General features: G+C 48.2%; 1 protein-coding gene across 16 annotated transcripts in view; it reads left to right on the forward strand.

Annotated features, from left to right (window-relative positions):
• Positions 1 to 24,511, forward strand: part of LOC139375010 (gephyrin-like) — a 127,835-nt gene that overhangs the window by 74,115 nt on the left and 29,209 nt on the right. For 12 of the 16 annotated variants that reach the window (XM_071116364.1, XM_071116361.1, XM_071116354.1 and 9 more), the window contains exons 6-9: positions 2,449 to 2,622; positions 3,258 to 3,407; positions 3,955 to 4,092; positions 4,949 to 5,083. In XM_071116364.1, the coding sequence (XP_070972465.1) occupies positions 2,449 to 2,622; positions 3,258 to 3,407; positions 3,955 to 4,092; positions 4,949 to 5,083 (597 nt within the window). The remainder of the gene's footprint in view (positions 1 to 2,448; positions 2,623 to 3,257; positions 3,408 to 3,954; positions 4,093 to 4,948; positions 5,084 to 24,511) is intronic. The other 4 variants (XM_071116368.1, XM_071116365.1, XM_071116369.1 and 1 more) reach the window with 1 other exon arrangement.

Below are 24,511 nucleotides of genomic sequence, written 5' to 3' on the forward strand. Positions count from 1 at the left end.
ATTCCTCTTCATGCGGTGACATCGATGGACCGGTCGTGGGTCCGGGTATTGTAGCCCAGGAGCTCAAAATGTTCCGTTTGCGGTGGGAATCCGGGGATGAAAAATAAAAATAAAAAAATAAATAAGTCCGTTATGCTCTGGTTAGAGTCGCGTTGTTCGAACTGGCGAGAGCTTTCCGAGCTAAAGGTTAGCTGATGACCGGTTAGCTGAAGACCGCTAGCAATGTTTTGCTGAAGCTGGTAGTTAGTTGGCTAGCTTCAGTTGAGGGGTTCCAGATCCGAAGTAAATATAAATACTTTAGGAAAAATAGCTACATTGGGTGAGGCGGGTTGCAGGAGAGTATTTAGAAGAAGTTGATGTTCAGCAAAATGTTTTAAAGATATGCGAAGAAAAAAACGAAAACAAACGATATATACAAGGGACACGACACGACAACACGTCCTACTGCTACGCCATCTTGGAAAACCTTTAATTTTGAGTGTGACTCCAAATCCAGACCTCCATGGGTTGATAAATTTCATTTCCATTGATCATTTTTGTGTGATTTTGTAAACTATGTAAAAAAAAAAAAAGAAATGTATAAGAATATTTAATTCATTCAGCTCTAGGATGTGTTATTTTGGTGTTCCCTTTATTCTTTTGAGCAGTGTGTAAACAGGAGTATACAAATACTATACTAATGGTAATATATATGTAAACAGGAGTATACAAATACTATACTAATGGTAATATATATGTAAACAGGAGTATACAAATACTATACTAATGGTAATATATATGTAAGCAGGAGTATACAAATACTATACTAATGGTAATATATATGTAAGCAGGAGTATACAAATACTATACTAATGGTAATATATATGTAAGCAGGAGTATACAAATACTATACTAATGGTAATATACACTGCTCAAAAAAAGTCACACTCAAAATTAAAGTGGAAAACCACACTACAGGCTGATCCAACTTTGATGCAATGTCCTTAAAACAAGTCAAAATGAGGCTCAGTAGTGTGTGTGGCCTCCACGTGCCTGTATGACCTCCCTACAATGCCTGGGCATGCTCCTGATGAGGTGGCGGATGGTCTCCTGAGGGATCTCCTTCCCGACCTGGACTAAAGCATCCGCCAACTCCTGGACAGTCTGTGGTGCAACGTTGGTGGATGGAGCGAGACATGATGTCCCAGATGTGCTCAATTGGATTCAGGTCTGGGGAACGGGCGGGCCAGTCCATAGCATCAATGCCATCCTCTTGCAGGAACTGCTGACACACTCCAGCCACATGAGGTCTAGCATTGTCTTGCATTAGGAGGAACCCAGGGCCAACCGCACCAGCATATGGTCTCACAAGGGGTCTGAGGATCTCATCTCGGTACCTAATGGCAGTCAGGCTACCTCTGGCGAGCACATGGAGGGCTGTGCGGCCCCCCAAAGAAATGCCACCCCACACCATGACTGACCCACCGCCAAACCGGTCATGCTGGAGGATGTTGCAGGCAGCAGAACGTTCTCCACGGCGTCTCCAGACTGTCACGTCTGTCACATGTGCTCAGTGTGAACCTGCTTTCATTTGTGAAGATCACAGGGCGCCAGTGGCGAATATGCCAATCTTGGTGTTCTCTGGCAAATGCCAAACGTCCTGCACGGTGTTGGGCTGTAAGCACAACCCCCACCTGTGGACGTCGGGCCCTCATACCACCCTCATGGAGCCTGTTTCTGACCGTTTGAGCAGACACATGCACATGTGTGGCCTGCTGGAGGTAATTTTGCAGGGCTCTGGCAGTGCTCCTCCTTGCACAAAGGCGGAGGTAGCGGTCCTGCTGCTGGGTTGTTGCCCTCCTACGGCGGCCTCCACGTCTCCTGATGTACTGGCCTGTCTCCTGGTAGCGCCTCCATGCTCTGGACACTACGCTGACAGACACAGCAAACCTTCTTGCCACAGCTCGCATTGATGTGCCATCCTGGATGAGCTGCACTACCTGAGCCACTTGTGTGGGTTGTAGACTCCGTCTCATGCTACCACTAGAGTGAAAGCACCGCCAGCATTCAAAAGTTACCAAAACATCAGCCAGGAAGCATAGGAACTGAGAAGTGGTCTGTGGTCCCCACCTGCTGCACCACTCCTTTATTGGGGGTGTCTTGCTAATTGCCTATAATTTACACCTGTTGTCTATTCCATTTGCACAACAGCATGTGATATTTATTGTCAATCAGTGTTGCTTCCTAAGTGGACAGTTTGATTTCACAGAAGTGTGATTGACTTGGAGTTACATTGTGTTGTTTAAGTGTTCCCTTTATTTTTTTGAGCAGCGTATATGTAAACAAGAGTATGCACACGAGTGTGTGTATGTCTGTGTCCCTCTGAGTGTGTGTGCACGTGCAATACACCTGCTGTCTATTACTCTCCCTGACCTCTAACCTCTGACCCCAAACTCTCTCCTCCTACAGGAGTGTTTCCAGTTCATCCTGCCCGCTCTGCCCCACGCCATTGACCTGCTGCGTGACGCGGTTGTGAAGGTGAAGGAGGTTCACGATGCCCTGGAGGACCTGCCCTCACCCCCGCCGCCCCTCTCCCCGCCCCTCACCCTCAACAGCGTCGCCTGCACCCAGACAGAGGAGAAGGTGGCACTCTTTAGCACTCCTGTGTTTTTTAAATTTATCTCACGGTGTAATAAGGGGTAGGGAGAAGGAGGGAGGGATAGAGAGAGATTGGTGTGTTTGTTGTGTTGTATTTTTTACAAGGTTTAGAGGTTTGTGTGTGTGTGTGTGTGTGTGTGTGTGTGTGTGTGTGTGTGTGTGTGTGTGTGTGTGTGTGTGTGTGTGTGTGTGTGTGTGTGTGTGTGTGTGTGTGTGTGTGTGTGTGTGTGTGTGTGTGTGTGTGTGTGTGTGTGTGTGTGTGTGTGTGTGTGTGTGTGTGTGTGTGTGTGGTATGAAAGGTGGTGATATAACCATCCCACACTTGAGCATACAGGTGCTTGGCTACCGTATGTTATAAGGTCCACGAAAGGGGGACACCTGAAATATTGCTGCGCTCGAGTGCTTTATTCCTGCCCAATAATCACGTTTTCACTTCACAGAAGACTTCGTAGCAGTACTTATTTTAATCGTTATATAGCTGCTGTTACAACGTTTACCATGCTACTGTAATGGTCTTTTATCAATTGTTTTGAAGTTTATTTTTATGAAGTACTGCACCTTAAATTGTGGTTTTTCTGCACGAGCTGTTCTTTACTAATGAAGTGAATTCTTACTCTAAGGGTGTGCAGTGTGAGGATGATGAAGATGAGAAGATGAAGGACATCGGGGCGGCGTCCACCGAGGACCACCACCATACCCATTCCCACCACCGCCACTCCCATTCCCACGGACACAACTCGCACATCACCGCCGCCGCCATCGCTGCCAAGGTAAACACATTGTGAACACGGTGTGATAATGTGCTCTGCTGGTGGCTATGAATGTTACATGAAGCACTCTGTGGTAGCGGTAGGAGAAGCCCTGTATCTTAGTTCGTTATATTATGATTAGTGCCATGGTCAGTTTCTCGTATCCTAAAGGCCATCGGAATGAATCGTGAGGATTTGAAACGGAGGAGATTAAGCACATAAAGAGGGATCGACGGAGGAGAGGCGGGAGGGAGGGAGGGAGTGAAGGGGAACGGGGGGGTGAGTTGGAGGTGAAGAGGAGAAGAGGGAGGGCTGAGGGAAGGATTAGGGAGGAGGAGAGGGATTTGAAGCTCATTAAATGCATGTATTGTCTGTTACATTATTACCCCCCCCCCCGTCCCTGTTCACACCATTACTGCGTTGATCCATTGTGATGTTGTGATACGTCACTCATAAATCCACCTCTAAATGTTTGTGTGTTTTGCACGCATGTGTGTATTTGCCTGATTTGTGTGTTCATGTTGTTGTCCCATCCTGTGTTGACCCCGTGAACCATATCCATCATCAGAAGGGGAAGCCCCAGCAGCACCATAACCATGCTGTTGTCATGGCAAAAGGTAGCCACTATCAACCTGGCCTGCTATCTGAACTCCCCCCAGCCCCACGTAATTTCACCTGCTTCTGCTCTGGAGACCAGCCGGGAACGGTAAGACCCCTCAGAACCACCCACCCACCCTCATGTCACACGTCACCCCTACATCACATACCGGTGTACTCTGCACGTCACCTCTTCCATTATTCCTCCCTGCAAAACGCCATAGATGAATCTCAAAAGTGCTCGATCCCGTCCTTTCTCCACCTCCTTCACAGACCCGAGGAAGGGAATCTTGGGAGTGGAGAACGCGAGGAGTCGAGGAGGGACTTTTGAAGTTCACCCCGTCTTGTGTAGGTCATGACGTGTGGTGTATCGCTAGGTGGAGCCAACGCAATGTTATTAGCGCACGCTGGGTTAGCCTGTGTTGCTAATTAGCCGAGTGGGGTTCAGTGCTGGGCTGCCAGTAAAGCTTATTGTCTTAATTAGTGCATCGCTAAGCCCATATCGCTCCAATGGAAACCCCCTGTAAATCCCACTGGCCCTCCCAGGGCCCGTTAGCATTGCTCGAATGAGCCGCACGGATCAGTCGCAGATCCACACATCCACAGCAGCAGCCCTGGGGGGAAACTGTGGGCCTGCCAGGCCTGTTTGTCTCCTCACAGGCTCACAGTGTGTCTGGATCTACACACGCACACACAGGGTTTAACATGCTTCTGGGGCATTTGTCTACTGATGCTTATAATGTAAATCATGTTGTTACACTTATTAGAAACATCTGACTTGCCAATTGGGAAAATTATGATCTGGAGTCACCAAAAAACGTAGACTGACTGACCAATCGGTGTGTGCTTTCGAGATGTCTTGTCTCTCTGTGTATAGTAGAGATCCCAGTGCTGTTTGTGCACACAGCTTTCCTCTTTGCCTGTGTGTAGGAGTCGCAATAACTGGCTGTAACTTCTCTCCATAGATCCCAGACAGCATCATCTCCAGGGGTGTACAGGTTCTTCCCAGAGACACAGCCTCTCTGAGCACCACACCCTCTGAGTCGCCACGCGCCCAGGCCACCTCGCGCCTCTCCACTGCCTCCTGCCCCACACCCAAAGTAAGACACATCCTGTGCCCTATACTTACACCTACCCCACTGCCCATCCATCTGTCCCCCTTGTACCCGATACTCACCCAGCCTCACCCAGTCCTCTCATCTCCTAACCCTTCCTCCCTCCCTCCCTCTACCTCGCTGCCTCCCCCTTGCTCTGTCCCACCAATGCTGGGAGGTGAAGGCATATTGCTCCTCAACTCCCTCTCTCTCCTCCATGGTTTTAGGGGAGGTCCTCTATTGGATCCCTATGGTTCCGTAACTCTGAGATCATGTTCAGAATGTTGTCTGTTGATTGGTTGGAATTATAGGCTCCTCCCCTTGACCTCAATTCCATCCTATCTCCATGCTTCGCTTTAAAATTCTAACATTTCATTTCTTGAACGCAGAAACGTCCTGCGATTGGTCAGATCAATGACCTCTGGCGGAGTGTCCCACTTAATGATTTGATTGACAGGTGTCATGTCTATCTGTGTCCAACTGCACTGTGACTCTGTGGAAACAAAGAAACCAACCAAAGACTTGACATGCATGTTGCTGCTGCTGTTTTCATGTCCTAACGCTAACCCCCCCCCCCAGTTGAGGTGCCTTGCCGAGGTAATACGTGATCGAAACTCTTCCTTTATGCTTCCAGTGATGATTAATGACTTTATATTGGGCTGCGGATTGGTTCAGGTGTTTCTGGTTTTTGTGTAAGTGATCTAAACTAAGCAGACGTGATCTTACTCATTACTCACCATGTTTGTAGTGATAATGAATGGGCTTAATGTGTATAGTGCTCCGACTCTGGGGGTGTTGATACTTCAGGGGTTTTGGGGTTTGTCTGAGTTGCTGTGAAAAGAAAAGATGCCTGTGTTCTGTCCCTCACAGTGTTGCTGAGCTTAGAGAGAGGACGAGTGGTAGGGGTTCCGGGGGGGGGGTGTAACTTGACTAGATCAGACTGGTTGGCAGACTTTGTCTTTCAGCACTAAGCCTGTTCTCATCATGTTTTTTAACTGGTAGGCCTGTTCTGTGGATGATTGTGGTTTGCCAGCCTCTGTGATCATACTTTCATCCCATTATAGTGCTTTGATCATAAGGCAATGGGACAGAGAGTCTGGCTGGATCTTTTGCTGCGTTTGTCATCCACCTGGTGAGGTGGTGGGGTGGGGGGGGGGGCTCTATCAAACAAGGGGAGCTTCTTTTTAGTGGTTTGTTTCTGTGCTTGCTGTCATGTTTCTTTGAGTGCCCTTCCCCTCTCCTTCACAGCCCCATAAGGCCGCATCAACTGGGTAAGAAAGAGTGCGTGCGTGTGTGCTTGCAACAAGATCTCATAGTTTCCCTTCGAAATTCGACGTATTATAGATGAATGTCTATTTGTGACGCATTCATTCTTTGTGGTTTCAGGGTTAATTCTGCGTGGTTACAGGGTTAAAACAGAAACGACTCAAAGGGTTAAGTTTAGGTATTAATTCTGAGTGGAAAAGGTTAGTGATATATGGCCTGGGGAAAGCTTAAAACAAACAAATTAAAAACGACACACTATTACCATCAGGTATCATCAGTATTCTCGCGGCTTGCTAAAGCAGTGGTCTAAGCAGCACGCTCCGGCTCCAAGCATCACGAGTTTACTCCCAGTGTTGGACAATATTTTTTTATTTTTTAGGTAAACGTCGAGGAAGGCATATATCGACTTTCTCAGGACCTTTTCAAACGTCCGATATCGCAGTGTGTTTCTAGTGATCAATCTTGTGTGTGTGTGTGTGTGTGTGCCCCATGCAAAGCAGTCCTCAACCTGCATCAATAATCCCTATAAATGTAAATGTAAATGGAGTGCAGTTGTTGATTGAGCCGATGCAGATAGGCAGAAGCATAGAGAGGCAGAGACTGAGAGAGCTATGCAGCACCAGGCTGCATCAACAGTCTAAGCCATAGTGTGTCGTGGAAATAATTCTTATGTTCTCCACAGCACCCTCTGTTGGGGAAAGTGTGTACTGTCCCCTATGGTTGGTTATTTAGCAACAAAACCGACACGTGTGCAACTATGGGGCAAAACAGACGGCGTTGGCTTAGATAGTTTACATATTGTCAACAATGTTTAGTCTCCAAATGTTTATTGAAAACGTAAGTCCACAATGAGTCCTTGTCTCTCAAAATACACTGCTACAGTTGTGGGTTAGCTAGCTAGTGACTTATTTATTAGCATTGACATGACATTAAAAAAAATGTATTTCACTTTTTATTTAACCAAGTAGGCTAGTTGAGAACAAGTTCTCATTTACAACTGCGACCTGGCCAAGATAAAGCAAAACATGGAATAAACATACAGTGGGGCAAAAAAGTATTTAGTCAACCACCAATTGTGCAAGTTCTCCCACTTAAAAAGATGAGAGAGGCCTGTAGTTTTCATCATAAGTACACTTCAACTATGACAGACAAAATGAGAAGAAAAAAATCCAGAAAATCACATTGTAGGATTTTTAATGAATTTATTTGCAAATTATGGTGGAAAATAAGTATTTGGTCAATAAAAAAAGTTTATCTCAATACTTTGTTATATACCCTTTGTTGGCAATGACAGAGGTCAAACGTTTTCTGTAAGTCTTCACAAGGTTTTTACACACTTGCTGGTATTTTGGCCCATTCCTCCATGCAGATCTCCTCTAGAGCAGTGATGTTTTGGGGCTGTTGCTGGGCAACACGGACTTTCAACTCCCTCCAAAGATTTTCTATGGGGTTGAGATCTGGAGACTGGCTAGGCCACTCCAGGACCTTGAAATGCTTCTTACGAAGCCACTCCTTCGTTGCCCGGGCGGTGTGTTTGGGATCATTGTCATGCTGAAAGACCCAGCCACGTTTCATCTTCAATGCCCTTGCTGATGGAAGGAGGATTTCACTCAAAATCTCACGATACATGGCCCCATTCATTCTTTCCTTTACACGGATCAGTCGTCCTGGTCCCTTTGCAGAAAACCAGCCCCAAAGCATGATGTTTCCACCCCCATGCTTCACAGTAGGTATGGTGTTCTTTGGATGCAACTCAGCATTCTTTGTCCTCCAAACACGACGAGTTGAGTTTTTACCAAAAAGTTATATTTTGGTTTCATCTGACCATATGACATTCTCCCAATCCTCTTCTGGATCATCCAAATGCTCTCTAGCAAACTTCAGACGGGCCTGGACATGTACTGGCTTAAGCAGGGGGACACGTCTGGCACTGCAGGATTTGAGTCCCTGGCGGCGTAGTGTGGTAGGCTTTGTTACTTTGGTCCCAGCTCTCTGCAGGTCATTCACTAGGTCCCCCCGTGTGGTTCTGGGATTTTTGCTCACTGTTCTTGTGATCATTTTGACCCCACGGGGTGAGATCTTGCGTGGAGCCCCAGATCGAGGGAGATTATCAGTGATCTTGTATGTCTTCCATTTCCTAATAATTGCTCCCACAGTTGATTTCTTCAAACCAAGCTGCTTACCTATTGCAGATTCAGTCTTCCCAGCCTGGTGCAGGTCTACAATTTTGTTTCTGGTGTCCTTTGACAGCTCTTTCGTCTTGGCTATAGTGGAGTTTGGAGTGTGACTGTTTGAGGTTGTGGACAGGTGTCTTTTATACTGATAACAAGTTCAAACAGGTGCCATTAATACAGGTAACGAGTGCAGGACAGAGGAGCCTCTTAAAGAAGAAGTTACAGGTCTGTGAGAGCCAGAAATCTTGCTTGTTTGTAGGTGACCAAATACTTATTTTCCAAATAAATTCATAAAAAAATCCTACAATGTGATTTTCTGGATTTTGTCTGTCATAGTTGAAGTGTACCTATGATGAAAATTACAGGCCTCATCTTTTTAAGTGGGAGAACTTGCACAATTGGTGGCTGACTAAATACTTTTTTGCCCTACTGTATATAAACAAATTCAGCAAAAAAAGAAACGTCCTCTCACTGTCAAATGCATTTATTTTCAGCAAACTTAACGTGTGTAAACATTTTGTATGAACATAAGATTCATCAACTGAGACATAAACTGAACAAGTTCCACAGACATGTAACTAACAGAAATTGAATAATGTGTCCCTGGTCAAAATCAAAAGTAACAGTCACTATCTGGTGTGGCAACAGCTGCATTAAGTACTGCAGTGCATCCTCTTCATGGACTGCACCAGATTTGCAGGTTCTTGCTGTGAGATGTTACCCTGCTCTTCCACCAAGGTACCTGCATGTTCCCGGACATTTCTGGGGGGAATGGCCCTAGCCCTCACCCTCTGATCCAACAGGTCCCAGACATGCTCAATGGGATTGAGATACGGGCTCTTTGCTGGCCATGGCAGAACACTGACATTCCTGTCTTGCAGGAAATCACGCACAGAACGAGCACTATGGCTGGTGGCATTGTCATGTCAGGATGAGCCTGCAGGAAGGGTACCACATGAGGGAGGAGGATGTCTTCACTGTAATGCACAGTGTTGAAATTGCCTGCAATGACAACAAGCTCAGTCCAATGATGCTGTTACACACCGCCCCAGACCATGACGGACCCTCCACCTCCAAATCGATCTCGCTCCAGATTACAGGGCTCGGTGTAACGCTCATTCCTTCGACGATAAACGAGAATCGAACATCACCCTCGGTGAGACTAAACCGTGACTCGTCATTGAAGAGCACTTTTTACCAGTCCTGTCTGGCCCAGCGATGGTGGATTTGTGCACATAGGTGACATTGTTGCCGGTGATGTCTGGTGAGGACCTGCCTTACAACAGGCCTACAAGCCCTCAGTCCAGCCTCTCAGCCTATTGAGGACAGTCTGAGCACTGATGGAGGGATTGTGCATTCAACTCGGGCAGTTGTTGTTGCCATCCTGTACCTGTCCCGCAGGTGTGATGTTCGGATGTACTGATCCTGTGCAGGTGTTGTTACACGTGGTCTGCCACTGTGAGGACGATCAGCTGTCCGTTTTGTCTCCCTGTAGCGCTGTCTTAGGTGTCTTACAGTACGGACATTGCAATTTATTGCCCTGGCCACATCTGCAGTCCTCATGCCTCCTTGCAGCATGCCTAAGGCACGTTCACACAGATGAGCAGGGACCCTGGGCATCTTTTTTTGTGTTTTTCAGAGTCAGTAGAAAGGCCTCTTTAGTGTCCTAAGTTTTCATAACTGTGACTTTAATTGCCTACCGTCTGTAAGCTGTTAGTGTCTTAACGACCGTTCCACAGGTGCATGTTCATTAATTGTTTATGGTTCATTGAACAAGCAGGGGGAAACAGTGTTTAAACCCTTTACAATGAAGATCTGTGAAGTTATTTGGATTTTTACGAATGATCTTTCAAAGACAGGGTCCTGAAAAAGGGACATTTCTTTTTTTGCTGAGTTTATATACACAGTATCAGTCAATTGTTTGGACACAACTACTCATTCCATGGTTTTTCTTAGTGTTTTACTCTATTCTACATTTTAGGATAATCGTGAAGACAAACTATGAATTAACACACGTGGGATCATGTAGTAACCAGAAAAGTGTTCAACAAAGCTTTATGAGATGCATTTCAATTAACAGGTGTGCCTTGTTAAAAGTTAAGCCCAGCTTTGCCTTGACAGCTTTGCACACTCTTGGCATTCTCGCAACCAACTTCATGAGGAATGCTTTTCCAACAGTCTTGAAGGACTTCCCACATATGCTGAGTACTTGTTGGCTGTGGTCCAACTCATTCCAAACCATCTCAATCTGGGTTGAGTTTGGGTGATTGTGGAGGCCAGGTCATCTTATACAGCACCATCACTCTCCTTCTTGGTCAAATAGCCCTTACACAGCCTGGAGGTGTGTTTGGGGTCATTGTCCTGTTGAAAAACAAATGACAGTCCCAATAAGCAAAAACTAGATGGAATGGCATATCACTGCAGAATGCTGTGGTAGCCATGCTGGTTAAGTGTGCCTTGAATTCTAGATAAATCAGACTGTGTCAGCAGCAAAGCACCATCACATCTCCTCCTCCGTGCTTCTCGGTGGGAACCACACATGCGGAGATCATCTGTTCACATACTCTGCATCTCACAAAGACATGGCAGTGAGAACCAAAAAACAATGTCAAGTTTAGAACAAAGGACAGTTTCTTTGCAGCAATTCCACCAAGGCCTGATTCACACAGTTGATGTTGAGATGTGTCTGTTAGTTGAACTCTGAAGCTTTTATTTGGGCTGCAATTTTTGAGGCTGGTAACTCTTATGAACTTATCCTCTGCAGCAGAGTTAACTCTGGGTCTTCCTTTCCTGTGGCGGTCCTCATGAGAGCCAGTTTCATCATAGCGCTTGAAGAAACGTTCAAAGTTCTTGACATTTTCTGCATTGACTGACCTTCATGTCTTAAAGTAATGATGGAGTCATCTCTTTGCTTATTTGAGCTGTTCTTGCCATAATATGGACGTGGTCTTTTACCAAATATTTTGTATACACCCCTACCTTGTCACAACACAATGGATTGGCTCAAACTCATTAAGAAGGAAAGATATTCCACAAATGAACTTTTAACAAGGAGCACCTGTTAGTCACCTGGAATGCATTTTAATTATCTCATGAAGCTGGATTACCAAGAGTGTGCAAAGCTGTCATCAAAGCAAAGGGTAGCTACTTTTAAGAATATAAAATATATTTAGATGTTTTTGGTTAGTACATGATTCCATATGTGTTACTTCATAGTTTTGATGTTTTCAATATTATTCTACAATGTAGAAAATAGTAAAAAGTAAAGAAAACCCCCTTTAATGAGTACGTGTGTCCAAACTTTTGACTGATACTGTATATATACCCCTTGACTTATTGCACATTGTTTATGTTACAGCCTGAATTGAAACTGGATTCAATAGATTTCTTTCTATTTTTATTCACACCCCTGAGTGAAAACTTTGTAGAAGCACCTTTGGTAGCGATCACAGCTGTGAGTCTTTCTGGGTAAGTGTCTATGGGCGTTTGGATTGGATTGTAGAACATTGCCTATTATTTTTTTCAAAATTCTTCAAGCTTCTGTCAAATTGGTTGTTGATCTTTGCTCGAAAACCATTTGTAGTTCTTGCCATAGTTTTTCAGGTAGATTTAAGTCAAAACTGTAACTCGGCCTCTCGAACAATCTTTTTCTTCTTCTTTTAAAAATAAAAATAAATCTTCTCTTTTAGCCAGGTAAAGACTGATTGTCTTTTTTTATATGCATTCTCTCTCTTATAGGGGAAGGAGAATATGTCATTAGTACTGTCAGCTGTGCTTAATTGCCTCTGGTTACCTTGTCTCCCATGCCTTGTTGGGCTACTATCCGTGAGCCCAGCCTGCCCTCTGGTGGTCCTTCCACATACCTTCCCCCCCAGGACCGAACCGGAGGGTCGGGTGCCAGACGCACCGTCTTGGTCGCGTCGGGACAGCGCGTCTGCATTCCCGTTCCTCGATCCGGCCCTTTGGAGGACATGGAAAGAGAACGGTTGTAAAGACAAAAAACATCTGGCTATTCTGTTGTTATTGTTTCTCTTACCAGCCATCCACATGAGGGGCGCATGGTCAGTAACTAATGCAAACCTCCGACCCAGTAGGTGGTACCGGAGATAATCGAGGGCCCACTTGATGGCTAAGGCCTCTTTCTCTACGGTAGCATACCTCTGTTCCCGATCGCTGAGCTTCCTACTTATGAAGAGAATCGGCTTCTCTGCTTCGCCTTTACCCTGAGCTAGTACGGCCCAGAGCCCCGTATCCGAGGCGTCGACCTGCACAATGAACTCTTGTGAGAAGTCCGGAGCCTTTAGAACGGGATCAGAACACAGGCCATCTTTTAGCAATTGAAAGGCCTCTTCCGTCTCGTCTTTCCACTCTACCTGGTTTGGCAGGTTCTTCTTGATGAGGTTTGTGAGGGGGTTGGCAATGGTTGCATCCCTTATCCCTAAGAAGGCCCGAACGTCTCGCTTGGTCCGGGGTCGAGGCCATTCACGAATTGCCTGTGGGGGTATTTTCCCATTCACCACGGTGTACCCCAGGTATTCCGCTTCGGACAGGCCCAGGCAGCATTTATTTGGATTGGCTGTCAACCCTGTGGCTTCCAAACTCACGAGCACCGCCTGTAATCGCAGGAGGTGACTACCCCAGTCCTCGCTGTGGATGACCACATCGTCTATGTACGCCGCTGCATACTCTTGATGGGGCCGTAGAATGGCATCCATGAGGCGTTGGAAAGTTGCAGCGGCACCATGCAGTCCGAAGGGCATCCTCACATACTGGAAAAGCCCCTCTGGGGTGGCGAAAGCAGTCTTTGGGCGATCCCCTGGAGCCACTGGCACTTGCCAATATCCCTTCGTCAAATCCAGGGTGGTGATAAACTTGGCCTTTCCTAAGCAAGCGCTCCAAGAGTTCATCCACGCGGGGCATGGGATACGCATCGAATGTGGAGATGGCATTCACGCCCCTAAAGTCGTTGCAGAGTCTCATACTACCATCGGATTTGGGGACCAGGACTATGGGACTGGACCACTCACTCGTTGATGGCTCGATCACGCCCATCCTCAACATCTCCCTTACCTCTTTCTTAGCGATGACTCGGCAAGCCTCAGGAATCCTGTAAGGGCGGGTATGCACCTTCTTGCCGGGTTCAGTGTGGATATGGTGGAACAGGACATCTGTTTGTCCTGGGAATGGAGAGAATATTCGACTGAAGTTCATAATCAGCTTGTCTTGACTGCTCCGGTAGGAGAGTTTGGCCAAGGCGCACCTGTGGGAGAGCCTCCTCTTTTCCTTTGCCCTCCAGGGCCATCAAAGCTACCTCCTCCTCTCGTTCATGGTACATCTTCAACAGGTTTATGTGATAGAGCTGGACCTTCTTCCTCCTGTCAGGTTGCTTGATGAGGTAATTTACCTCGTAGGGCCCCCTCCACTGCGCCAGCAAGCGATGTTTGGCCGTGGGCACGAGCACCATCACTTTCTCTCCCATAGTGAAATCACAGGGGGTCGCGGACTTATCATAGGCCCAGCCTTGGGTCCTTTGTGCCTTCTCCATATGCTGCTTGACTATGGGCCACACTGCTGACAGGCGGTCTCTCATCAGGGTAATGTGTTCTATTGTGGATCGAAAGGGGCATGGTTGGGTCTCCTTGGCTAAGTCGAGGATCCCTCGACAGGGTCTACCATAGAGCAATTCAAACGGAGAGAATCCAGTGGATGCCTGGGGTACTTCTCGCAGGGCAAACATTAAGTGTGGGAGAAGCATGTCCCAGTTTTTCCCGTCTCAGGACACCACTCTTCTCAACATGCTTTTAATCGTTTTGTTCAAGTGTTCACACAACCCGTCTGTTTGAGGGTGGAATATGCTTGTACGTATCTGTTGAACCTGATATAAACGACACAACTCCTTCATCAACCGGGACATGTACGGGGTTCCTTGATCGGTTAAGATCGTCTTGGGGAGGCCCACACGAGAGAACATCAGGAATAACTCCTTGGCAATTCCCTTTGACGACATGTTATGCAGGGGTATGGCCTCTGGGAACTTGGTAGCGTAATCTATAACCACTAGGATGTACTTGTGTCCTCTGGCGGATTTTGGGAGGGGTCCTATGAGGTCCATAGCTATGCGTTTAAAGGGTCTCTATGATGGGGAGAGGAATCAAAGGGTTACGTAGGTGTGGCCGTGGAGCTGTACGTTGACATTGATCACACGTCCTACAATACCTGGCCACATCCCTGGTGACCCGGGGCCAATATAATCTCTGCATGATTCTGTCAATAGTCTTGTCTCGTGCCAGGTGTCCTCCTAGGACGTGGGAATGGGCTAACTGTAGAACGGTATCCCTGTATGGTCTAGGCACCATTAGTAATTCCTGGTTTTCCCCCCTTCGTTGTACGACCCAGTATAAGAGACCCCGCCTGATTGCATAGTAAGGAAGAGGGGGCTCACCTGATCCGTCGACATTCCTCCCGTCGATCACCTTTACCTTCCTCACGGCCTCCCTTAGGTCTGGGTCTCTATGCTGCGAGGTGCCAAACTGTCCCTTTAATTCCTGGGGCAGGTCGACCTCGGTAGAGGGATGTGGAGGTTGTTCCCCATCCCCATCAGGGGTGACCGAGGAGAATCCCTTCCAGGTTCCCGCCTTGGATGGAGCTTCAAATATATCCCTTAGCGCCTGGTTGCTCCTTCCTTCCTGCTTTGTGTATAACCCTTCACAGGTGTCTTCATCGGTGGTTTCCTGGAATATCTGTCGTAAACGTTGGGTCACTATTTCTTCCTCTGCTGCAGAGGATGAGGACGGGGCTACGTCTCCTTGTAGGACTACTACCTTGGGCTTGAATTCTCTTCTTTCCTGTCCCCCTTCTTCCCGTGCATAACGTCATCTGCCGAAGCTCCTTATATAGGGGACAGTCTCTCCCGATCAATAATGGCACCTTCAGCTGGGGCACTTTCCCTGCCCTGACTGTACACCTTCCTTTTGGAGTGAGAATAGGCAGATTCACAGTGGGGTAATAGTGGGCGTCTCCATGGATACAGGATACGGCTACTTTGTCTGGTAGCAGTGTTGTGGAGGTCACCATCCGCTCCTCTACTAACGTAACCATACTTCCCGAGTTGAGAATGGCTACCACATCTTGTCCTTCGACTCGAACCGGAATCTCTGGGGCTATCTCTGCTAACCAACAGTGTTGATCCTGCCCCCTCAAAACGGGATGTGTGGGGGTAGGCAGTGATGACTCCGTGACCATGGGCTCATCCTTGCTAGGACATTGTGGGGCATAATGGTCGGGAGACTGACATTTATAACACCGACCCTGCTGTGTGGTGGCTGACTTCTCCCACCTCCGGGGGGGGCTTGGACGTTTCGGTGGCGGACGCGCCGGGGTGAGTCGTGGTATGGGATTGGAAGCCTCCTTCCGTTCCTCCTTGTCACTTTTTAACGTCATCGGCTGACAACGGGTTGGCTTGCCCCACAACCCTTTTTAAGTCACTGGGTAATTCCCTCTATCTTGTCCACTACGAGTGTCTCTATCACATGTCCTAGTCCCTTTCCAGGTTCTAGCCACTGTTTTGTCAGTCGTATTAATGCGAAGATCTGGGCACGGACGGGTTGATCAGCTGTATAGGTCCATTGATGGAACTTTACGGCCGTATCTCTGGCAGTCAGCTGGTACCGGGACAGGATCTCGGTTTTTAGTCGCCCATAGTCAGCAGCTTCGCGGGAATCCAGGTCAAAATAGGCTTCCTGAGTCACCCCGGTCAAAAGAGGGGCTAATGCGCTCGCCCATTCTGTGGACGGCCACTCTTCCAAGGTGGCCGTCCTTTCGAAGGTCATGAGGAAGGCCTCAATATCATCCTCCTTGGAGAGACGAGGTAAGATGGCGTGAGCAGCCGCTCTTGGCTTAACTCTAAGTTCTTCTCGTTGGCTCAGCTGTTGTTGCAGGAGTTCTATGGTTGTCTGCTGTGCCGTGATCAATTGTTGTAGTAGGGCGTTATCCATCATTCTTGAATGGTTCCTCCGGGTCTACTGGAAGAATCTTGATTTACTCACTTATCCTTGTGTCACTCGTCCACCTAGTGCCCGCATTCTCCACCAATGTGAGCGGACCAAGTAATTGGGCGTCACTCTAAAGCGGGAAGGTGGAATAAACGAGTCAGGAGTAGGTTTTCTTGATTGAACACAGTTCTCTATTGAGGGCATTTGGTTAACACAAACACTCCAACATAATCAATGAAAATCTTCCAAGGAAAAACATACATCTTCTTCAGATGAAACAGGAACACAATAGGATTATCTTTAAACTACAACAAAAGTCACGGAATTGTCACCGTCTTAGTGGTTCTTCCTGGATAGCTCCTCTGTCTCGGTGGCCATCTTCCAGAGATAGTTTTCCCCCCACTCGCTGCTGGTTCCATTCTCTCTCTTATAGGGGAAGGAGAATATGTCATTAGTACCGTCAGCTCTGCTTAATTGCCTCTGGTTACCTTGTCTCCCATGCCTTGTTGGGCTACTATCCGTGAGCCCAGCCTGCCCTCTGGTGGTCCTTCCACATACCTTCCCCCCCAGGACCGAACCGGAGGGTCGGGTGCCAGACGCACCGTCTTGGTCGCGTCGGGACAGCGCGTCTGCATTCCCGTTCCTCGATCCGGCCCTTTGGAGGACATGGAAAGAGAACGGTTGTAAAGACAAAAAACATCTGGCTATTCTGTTGTTATTGTTTCTCTTACCAGCCATCCACATGAGGGGCGCATGGTCAGTAACTAATGCAAACCTCCGACCCAGTAGGTAGTACCGGAGATAATCGAGGGCCCACTTGATGGCTAAGGCCTCTTTCTCTACGGTAGCATACCTCTGTTCCCGATCGCTGAGCTTCCTACTTATGAAGAGAATCGGCTTCTCTGCTTCGCCTTTACCCTGAGCTAGTACGGCCCAGAGCCCCGTATCCGAGGCGTCGACCTGCACAATGAACTCTTGTGAGAAGTCCGGAGCCTTTAGAACGGGATCAGAACACAGGCCATCTTTTAGCAATTGAAAGGCCTCTTCCGTCTCGTCTTTCCACTCTACCTGGTTTGGCAGGTTCTTCTTGATGAGGTTTGTGAGGGGGTTGGCAATGGTTGCATCCCTTATCCCTAAGAAGGCCCGAACGTCTCGCTTGGTCCGGGGTCGAGGCCAGTCACGAATTGCCTGTGGGGGTATTTTCCCATTCACCACGGTGTACCCCAGGTATTCCGCTTCGGACAGGCCCAGGCAGCATTTATTTGGATTGGCTGTCAACCCTGTGGCTTCCAAACTCACGAGCACCGCCTGTAATCGCAGGAGGTGACTACCCCAGTCCTCGCTGTGGATGACCACATCGTCTATGTACGCCGCTGCATACTCTTGATGGGGCCGTAGAATGGCATCCATGAGGCGTTGGAAAGTTGCAGCGGCACCATGCAGTCCGAAGGGCATCCTCACATACTGGAAAAGCCCCTCTGGGGTGGCGAAAGCAGTCTTTGGGCGATCCCCTGGAGCCACTGGCACTTGCCAATATCCCTTCGTCAAATCCAGGGTGGTGATAAACTTGGCCTTTCCTAAGCAAGCGCTCCAAGAGTTCATCCACGCGGGGCATGGGATACGCATCGAATGTGGAGATGGCATTCACGCCCCTAAAGTCGTTGCAGAGTCTCATACTACCATCGGATTTGGGGACCAGGACTATGGGACTGGACCACTCACTCGTTGATGGCTCGATCACGCCCATCCTCAACATCTCCCTTACCTCTTTCTTAGCGATGACTCGGCAAGCCTCAGGAATCCTGTAAGGGCGGGTATGCACCTTCTTGCCGGGTTCAGTGTGGATATGGTGGAACAGGACATCTGTTTGTCCTGGGAATGGAGAGAATATTCGACTGAAGTTCATAATCAGCTTGTCTTGACTGCTCCGGTAGGAGAGTTTGGCCAAGGCGCACCTGTGGGAGAGCCTCCTCTTTTCCTTTGCCCTCCAGGGCCATCAAAGCTACCTCCTCCTCTCGTTCATGGTACATCTTCAACAGGTTTATGTGATAGAGCTGGACCTTCTTCCTCCTGTCAGGTTGCTTGATGAGGTAATTTACCTCGTAGGGCCCCCTCCACTGCGCCAGCAAGCGATGTTTGGCCGTGGGCACGAGCACCATCACTTTCTCTCCCATAGTGAAATCACAGGGGGTCGCGGACTTATCATAGGCCCAGCCTTGGGTCCTTTGTGCCTTCTCCATATGCTGCTTGACTATGGGCCACACTGCTGACAGGCGGTCTCTCATCAGGGTAATGTGTTCTATTGTGGATCGAAAGGGGCATGGTTGGGTCTCCTTGGCTAAGTCGAGGATCCCTCGACAGGGTCTACCATAGAGCAATTCAAACGGAGAGAATCCAGTGGATGCCTGGGGTACTTCTCGCAGGGCAAACATTAAGTGTGGGAGAAGCATGTCCCAGTTTTTCCCGTCTCAGGACACCACTCTTCTCAACACGCTTTTAATCGTTTTGTTCAAGTGTTCACACAACCCGTCTGTTTGAGGGTGGAATATGCTTGTACGTATCTGTTGAACCTGATATAAACGACACAACTCCTTCATCAACCGGGACATGTACGGGGTTCCTTGATCGGTTAAGATCGTCTTGGGGAGGCCCACACGAGAGAACATCAGGAATAACTCCTTGGCAATTCCCTTTGACGACATGTTACGCAGGGGTATGGCCTCTGGGAACTTGGTAGCGTAATCTATAACCACTAGGATGTACTTGTGTCCTCTGGCGGATTTTGGGAGGGGTCCTATGAGGTCCATAGCTATGCGTTTAAAGGGTCTCTATGATGGGGAGAGGAATCAAAGGGTTACGTAGGTGTGGCCGTGGAGCTGTACGTTGACATTGATCACACGTCCTACAATACCTGGCCACATCCCTGGTGACCCGGGGCCAATATAATCTCTGCATGATTCTGTCAATAGTCTTGTCTCGTGCCAGGTGTCCTCCTAGGACGTGGGAATGGGCTAACTGTAGAACGGTATCCCTGTATGGTCTAGGCACCATTAGTAATTCCTGGTTTTCCCCCCTTCGTTGTACGACCCAGTATAAGAGACCCCGCCTGATTGCATAGTAAGGAAGAGGGGGCTCACCTGATCCGTCGACATTCCTCCCGTCGATCACCTTTACCTTCCTCACGGCCTCCCTTAGGTCTGGGTCTCTATGCTGCGAGGTGCCAAACTGTCCCTTTAATTCCTGGGGCAGGTCGACCTCGGTAGAGGGATGTGGAGGTTGTTCCCCATCCCCATCAGGGGTGACCGAGGATAATCCCTTCCAGGTTCCCGCCTTGGATGGAGCTTCAAATATATCCCTTAGCGCCTGGTTGCTCCTTCCTTCCTGCTTTGTGTATAACCCTTCACAGGTGTCTTCATCGGTGGTTTCCTGGAATATCTGTCGTAAACGTTGGGTCACTATTTCTTCCTCTGCTGCAGAGGATGAGGACGTGGCTACGTCTCCTTGTAGGACTACTACCTTGGGCTTGAATTCTCTTCTTTCCTGTCCCCCTTCTTCCCGTGCATAACGTCATCTGCCGAAGCTCCTTATATAGGGGACAGTCTCTCCCGATCAATAATGGCACCTTCAGCTGGGGCACTTTCCCTGCCCTGACTGTACACCTTCCTTTTGGAGTGAGAATAGGCAGATTCACAGTGGGGTAATAGTGGGCTCATGGATACAGGATACGGCTACTTTGTCTGGTAGCAGTGTTGTGGAGGTCACCATCCGCTCCTCTACTAACGTAACCATACTTCCCGAGTTGAGAATGGCTACCACATCTTGTCCTTCGACTCGAACCGGAATCTCTGGGGCTATCTCTGCTAACCAACAGTGTTGATCCTGCCCCCTCAAAACGGGATGTGTGGGGGTAGGCAGTGATGACTCCGTGACCATGGGCTCATCCTTGCTAGGACATTGTGGGGCATAATGGTCGGGAGACTGACATTTATAACACCGACCCTGCTGTGTGGTGGCTGACTTCTCCCACCTCCGGGGGGGGCTTGGACGTTTCGGTGGCGGACGCGCCGGGGTGAGTCGTGGTATGGGATTGGAAGCCTCCTTCCGTTCCTCCTTGTCACTTTTTAACGTCATCGGCTGACAACGGGTTGGCTTGCCCCACAACCCTTTTTAAGTCACTGGGTAATTCCCTCTATCTTGTCCACTACGAGTGTCTCTATCACATGTCCTAGTCCCTTTCCAGGTTCTAGCCACTGTTTTGTCAGTCGTATTAATGCGAAGATCTGGGCACGGACGGGTTGATCAGCTGTATAGGTCCATTGATGGAACTTTACGGCCGTATCTCTGGCAGTCAGCTGGTACCGGGACAGGATCTCGGTTTTTAGTCGCCCATAGTCAGCAGCTTCGCGGGAATCCAGGTCAAAATAGGCTTCCTGAGTCACCCCGGTCAAAAGAGGGGCTAATGCGCTCGCCCATTCTGTGGACGGCCACTCTTCCAAGGTGGCCGTCCTTTCGAAGGTCATGAGGAAGGCCTCAATATCATCCTCCTTGGAGAGACGAGGTAAGATGGCGTGAGCAGCCGCTCTTGGCTTAACTCTAGGTTCTTCTCGTTGGCTCAGCTGTTGTTGCAGGAGTTCTATGGTTGTCTGCTGTGCCGTGATCAATTGTTGTAGTAGGGCGTTATCCATCATTCTTAAATGGTTCCTCCGGGTCTACTGGAAGAATCTTGATTTACTCACTTATCCTTGTGTCACTCGTCCACCTAGTGCCCGCATTCTCCACCAATGTGAGCGGACCAAGTAATTGGGCGTCACTCTAAAGCGGGAAGGTGGAATAAACGAGTCAGGAGTAGGTTTTCTTGATTGAACACAGTTCTCTATTGAGGGCATTTGGTTAACACAAACACTCCAACATAATCAATGAAAATCTTCCAAGGAAAAACATACATCTTCTTCAGATGAAACAGGAACACAATAGGATTATCTTTAAACTACAACAAAAGTCACGGAATTGTCACCGTCTTAGTGGTTCTTCCTGGATAGCTCCTCTGTCTCGGTGGCCATCTTCCAGAGATAGTTTTCCCCCCACTCGCTGCTGGTTCCATTCTCTCTCTTATAGGGGAAGGAGAATATGTCATTAGTACCGTCAGCTCTGCTTAATTGCCTCTGGTTACCTTGTCTCCCATGCCTTGTTGGGCTACTATCCGTGAGCCCAGCCTGCCCTCTGGTGGTCCTTCCACAGTGTATATAAATATTTAAAACATACACTATACTTGCAGTGAAGCCGCTCAACAAATACATCACGTTAGTCATCTAACAGACTCAAGGGCATGTCGACAGATCTCCCACAAGGTCAAAAATGTGTGTGTGTATATATGCATGTGTACAAACACCTGCACGGCACCAGCCTCAGGCCAACCTGGGATTCACTGTAACAACAATGTCCCTCAGTGTCATTCAAAACATTATTTTTGTTATGTTTTGATTTTTGACTTTTTTTTTTGTTGACTTATCTTTGGCTGTTGTTCTATCCCCCGCCCAGCAACTCCACTCCCTCTTGTCTCCAATTCCACATCCCAACCCTCAGCTTCCCTCAGTCCATCCCACCTATTTCTGCTGGCCACCCTTTTCGGATATTATACGGACCATATATCTTTCAACTATACTGTGGTGTTTAACATACAATTTCAATCTATCTAAGATAAATACTTTTACTTACTGTATTAGTATATTAGTCATTGACTGACCCGGTCTCTCCAGATCTCCCAACAGTACTAATTCTAGGGTCAATTTTAGATCAATGTTATGCATTTTCAACCATTCCTCAACCTGAGACCAGAAACTTGAAGGCATTACCAAAATAAATGGTCTGTTGATTCTGTATCCTCACAACAGAATCTGCAGAGTTTCGATGATTTTATTCCCCAAATATTCAACATTTTGTTGGTGGCAAGAATTCTATATAATCATTTTGAATCTTGTGTTTATTTTATATATCAACTCATAATGTCCACCCTGTACCATGGTACATCAAAAATCTTTTCCCAATGATTTTGCAATCTGTATGGCACAGCTGTCAACATCCTGGTACTCAAATGAAACTGCTATACTTTCCTATTTATGCTATTTTTATTCCTCCTGTCACGTGTGCTCCCTCTCCGGCCTCTAGGTCACCAGGCTGCTCGTTATGGCGCATACCTGTCACTATCGTTACACGCACCTGCGTGTCATCAGACTCACCTGGACTCCATCACTTCCCTGATTACCTGCCCTATATATGTCACTCCCTTTGGTTCCTTTCCCAGGCATCATTGTTTCTAGTTCTGTTTCATGTCTGTGTGTTGTTAGTTTCTTGTTTTCTATTATGTTTCGTTTATTTACTAAAACACTCACTCCCTGAACTTGCTTCCTGACTCTCAGTGCACATCTTTACAGAATGACGACGGGAAGCATCAGGGAGTGTTTTTAGTTTTAGTTTTGTTTCGATGGGAATGACGTCAGGTCCGGGAACCGCTAAAGGCTCTCGTGCCTCCGCCGGCTCTCCGGGCTCTCATGCCTCCGCCGGCTCTCCGGGCTCTCATGCCTCCGCCGGTTCCCCGGGCTCTCATGCCTCCGCCGGCTCCCCGGGCTCTCATGCCTCCGCCGGCTCCCCGGGCTCTCATGCCTCCGCCGGCTCCCCGGGCTCTCATGCCTCCGCCGGCTCCCCGGGCTCTCATGCCTCCGCCGGCTCCCCGGGCTCTCTTGCCTCCGCCGGCTCCCCGGGCTCTCATGCCTCCGCCGGCTCCCCGGGCTCTCATGCCTCCGCCGGCTCCCCGGGCTCTCATGCCTCCGCCGGCTCCCCGGGCTCTCATGCCTCCGCCGGCTCCCCGGGCTCTCATGCCTCCGCCGGCTCCCCGGGCTCTAATGCCTCCGCCGGCTCCCCGGGCTCTCATGCCTCCGCCGGCTCTCATGGTCCTCGTGAAAGTAACAAATTGACACGTTTTTATTTTCGTCAAAAACAACTTTATATTGAAGGAGTGCCTTTGATTTGACGGCCTGCATGTGCGCAGTTTGGCGACCGTTTAGACCCGATGACGTGTTTCTACACATGAACTTAGCCAACATCGACATGACATCGCCTACAAGTGTGATCTGGGATTTCTATTGGAGAAGAAAGGAGGAAGGTACTGTCTTTGCTATAACACCATAAGCATGCATAAAACACGTATATTCATGCAACAGAAATTATTTATACAAAAATTGATTCGAAAACAAACAATGATTTTTATTGTTTAATGTGACTCTAAACTGATATTTTATCCAGCTAGCTAGCTAGTGGGCAAGTTAGCTGGTCATGCTGTTGAACGTATGTTCTGACGTAGCTCATCGCAGGCTACATTTTCTACTGTGATTGGTCAACAACGACGGCACCGCTTGAAAAAAATAGAGCAAAATCCTTTTCTCCGCCTCGGCTGAGCGGCTTACACAGGCACGCAAGCACCGTTGACTGCTCTGCCTTGGTAACCCCGTCCGTCCGCCGCACGCTGTGTCAGCGCAATGAGGAAGCCCGGGAGAGATACGAGGGAGAGAAAGATCAATATGAACATGACATAGAAGGATATGGTCTCCCTCTCTGAAACTGCCCCTATGATTAGTCTTTCTACCCTAGATAGTTACAGTATCAGCGTTGTGCAGCCACAGACCCTGTATGATGTGTGAAGGTGGGGATGAAGCGCTAACCGTCACTACCTCGGCTACACACACATCTGATCCTCTATCACACACTGTCTCAAACAGTGCTACCCCCACACACATATCAACCTGCCTTGCCTCAGTTACATAAGCAGCTCCTGTGCTGTGAGCAATTCATGACTGTGTGTGATTAGCTCCGGGGTAATATGTTAACACTCGGGCACAGTCATCGCTCTTTGTCTCTCACATACGCACACATACACACACACGTACACACATGCTTTGAACCCTGCAGGCACATGGGCTACAGCACAAACATAGAGCAGAGCTCTCAAT

Source organism: Oncorhynchus clarkii, chromosome 19 (genome assembly GCF_045791955.1).
Source record: "Oncorhynchus clarkii lewisi isolate Uvic-CL-2024 chromosome 19, UVic_Ocla_1.0, whole genome shotgun sequence".
In the NCBI taxonomy this organism is placed as follows: Eukaryota; Metazoa; Chordata; class Actinopteri; order Salmoniformes; family Salmonidae; genus Oncorhynchus; species Oncorhynchus clarkii.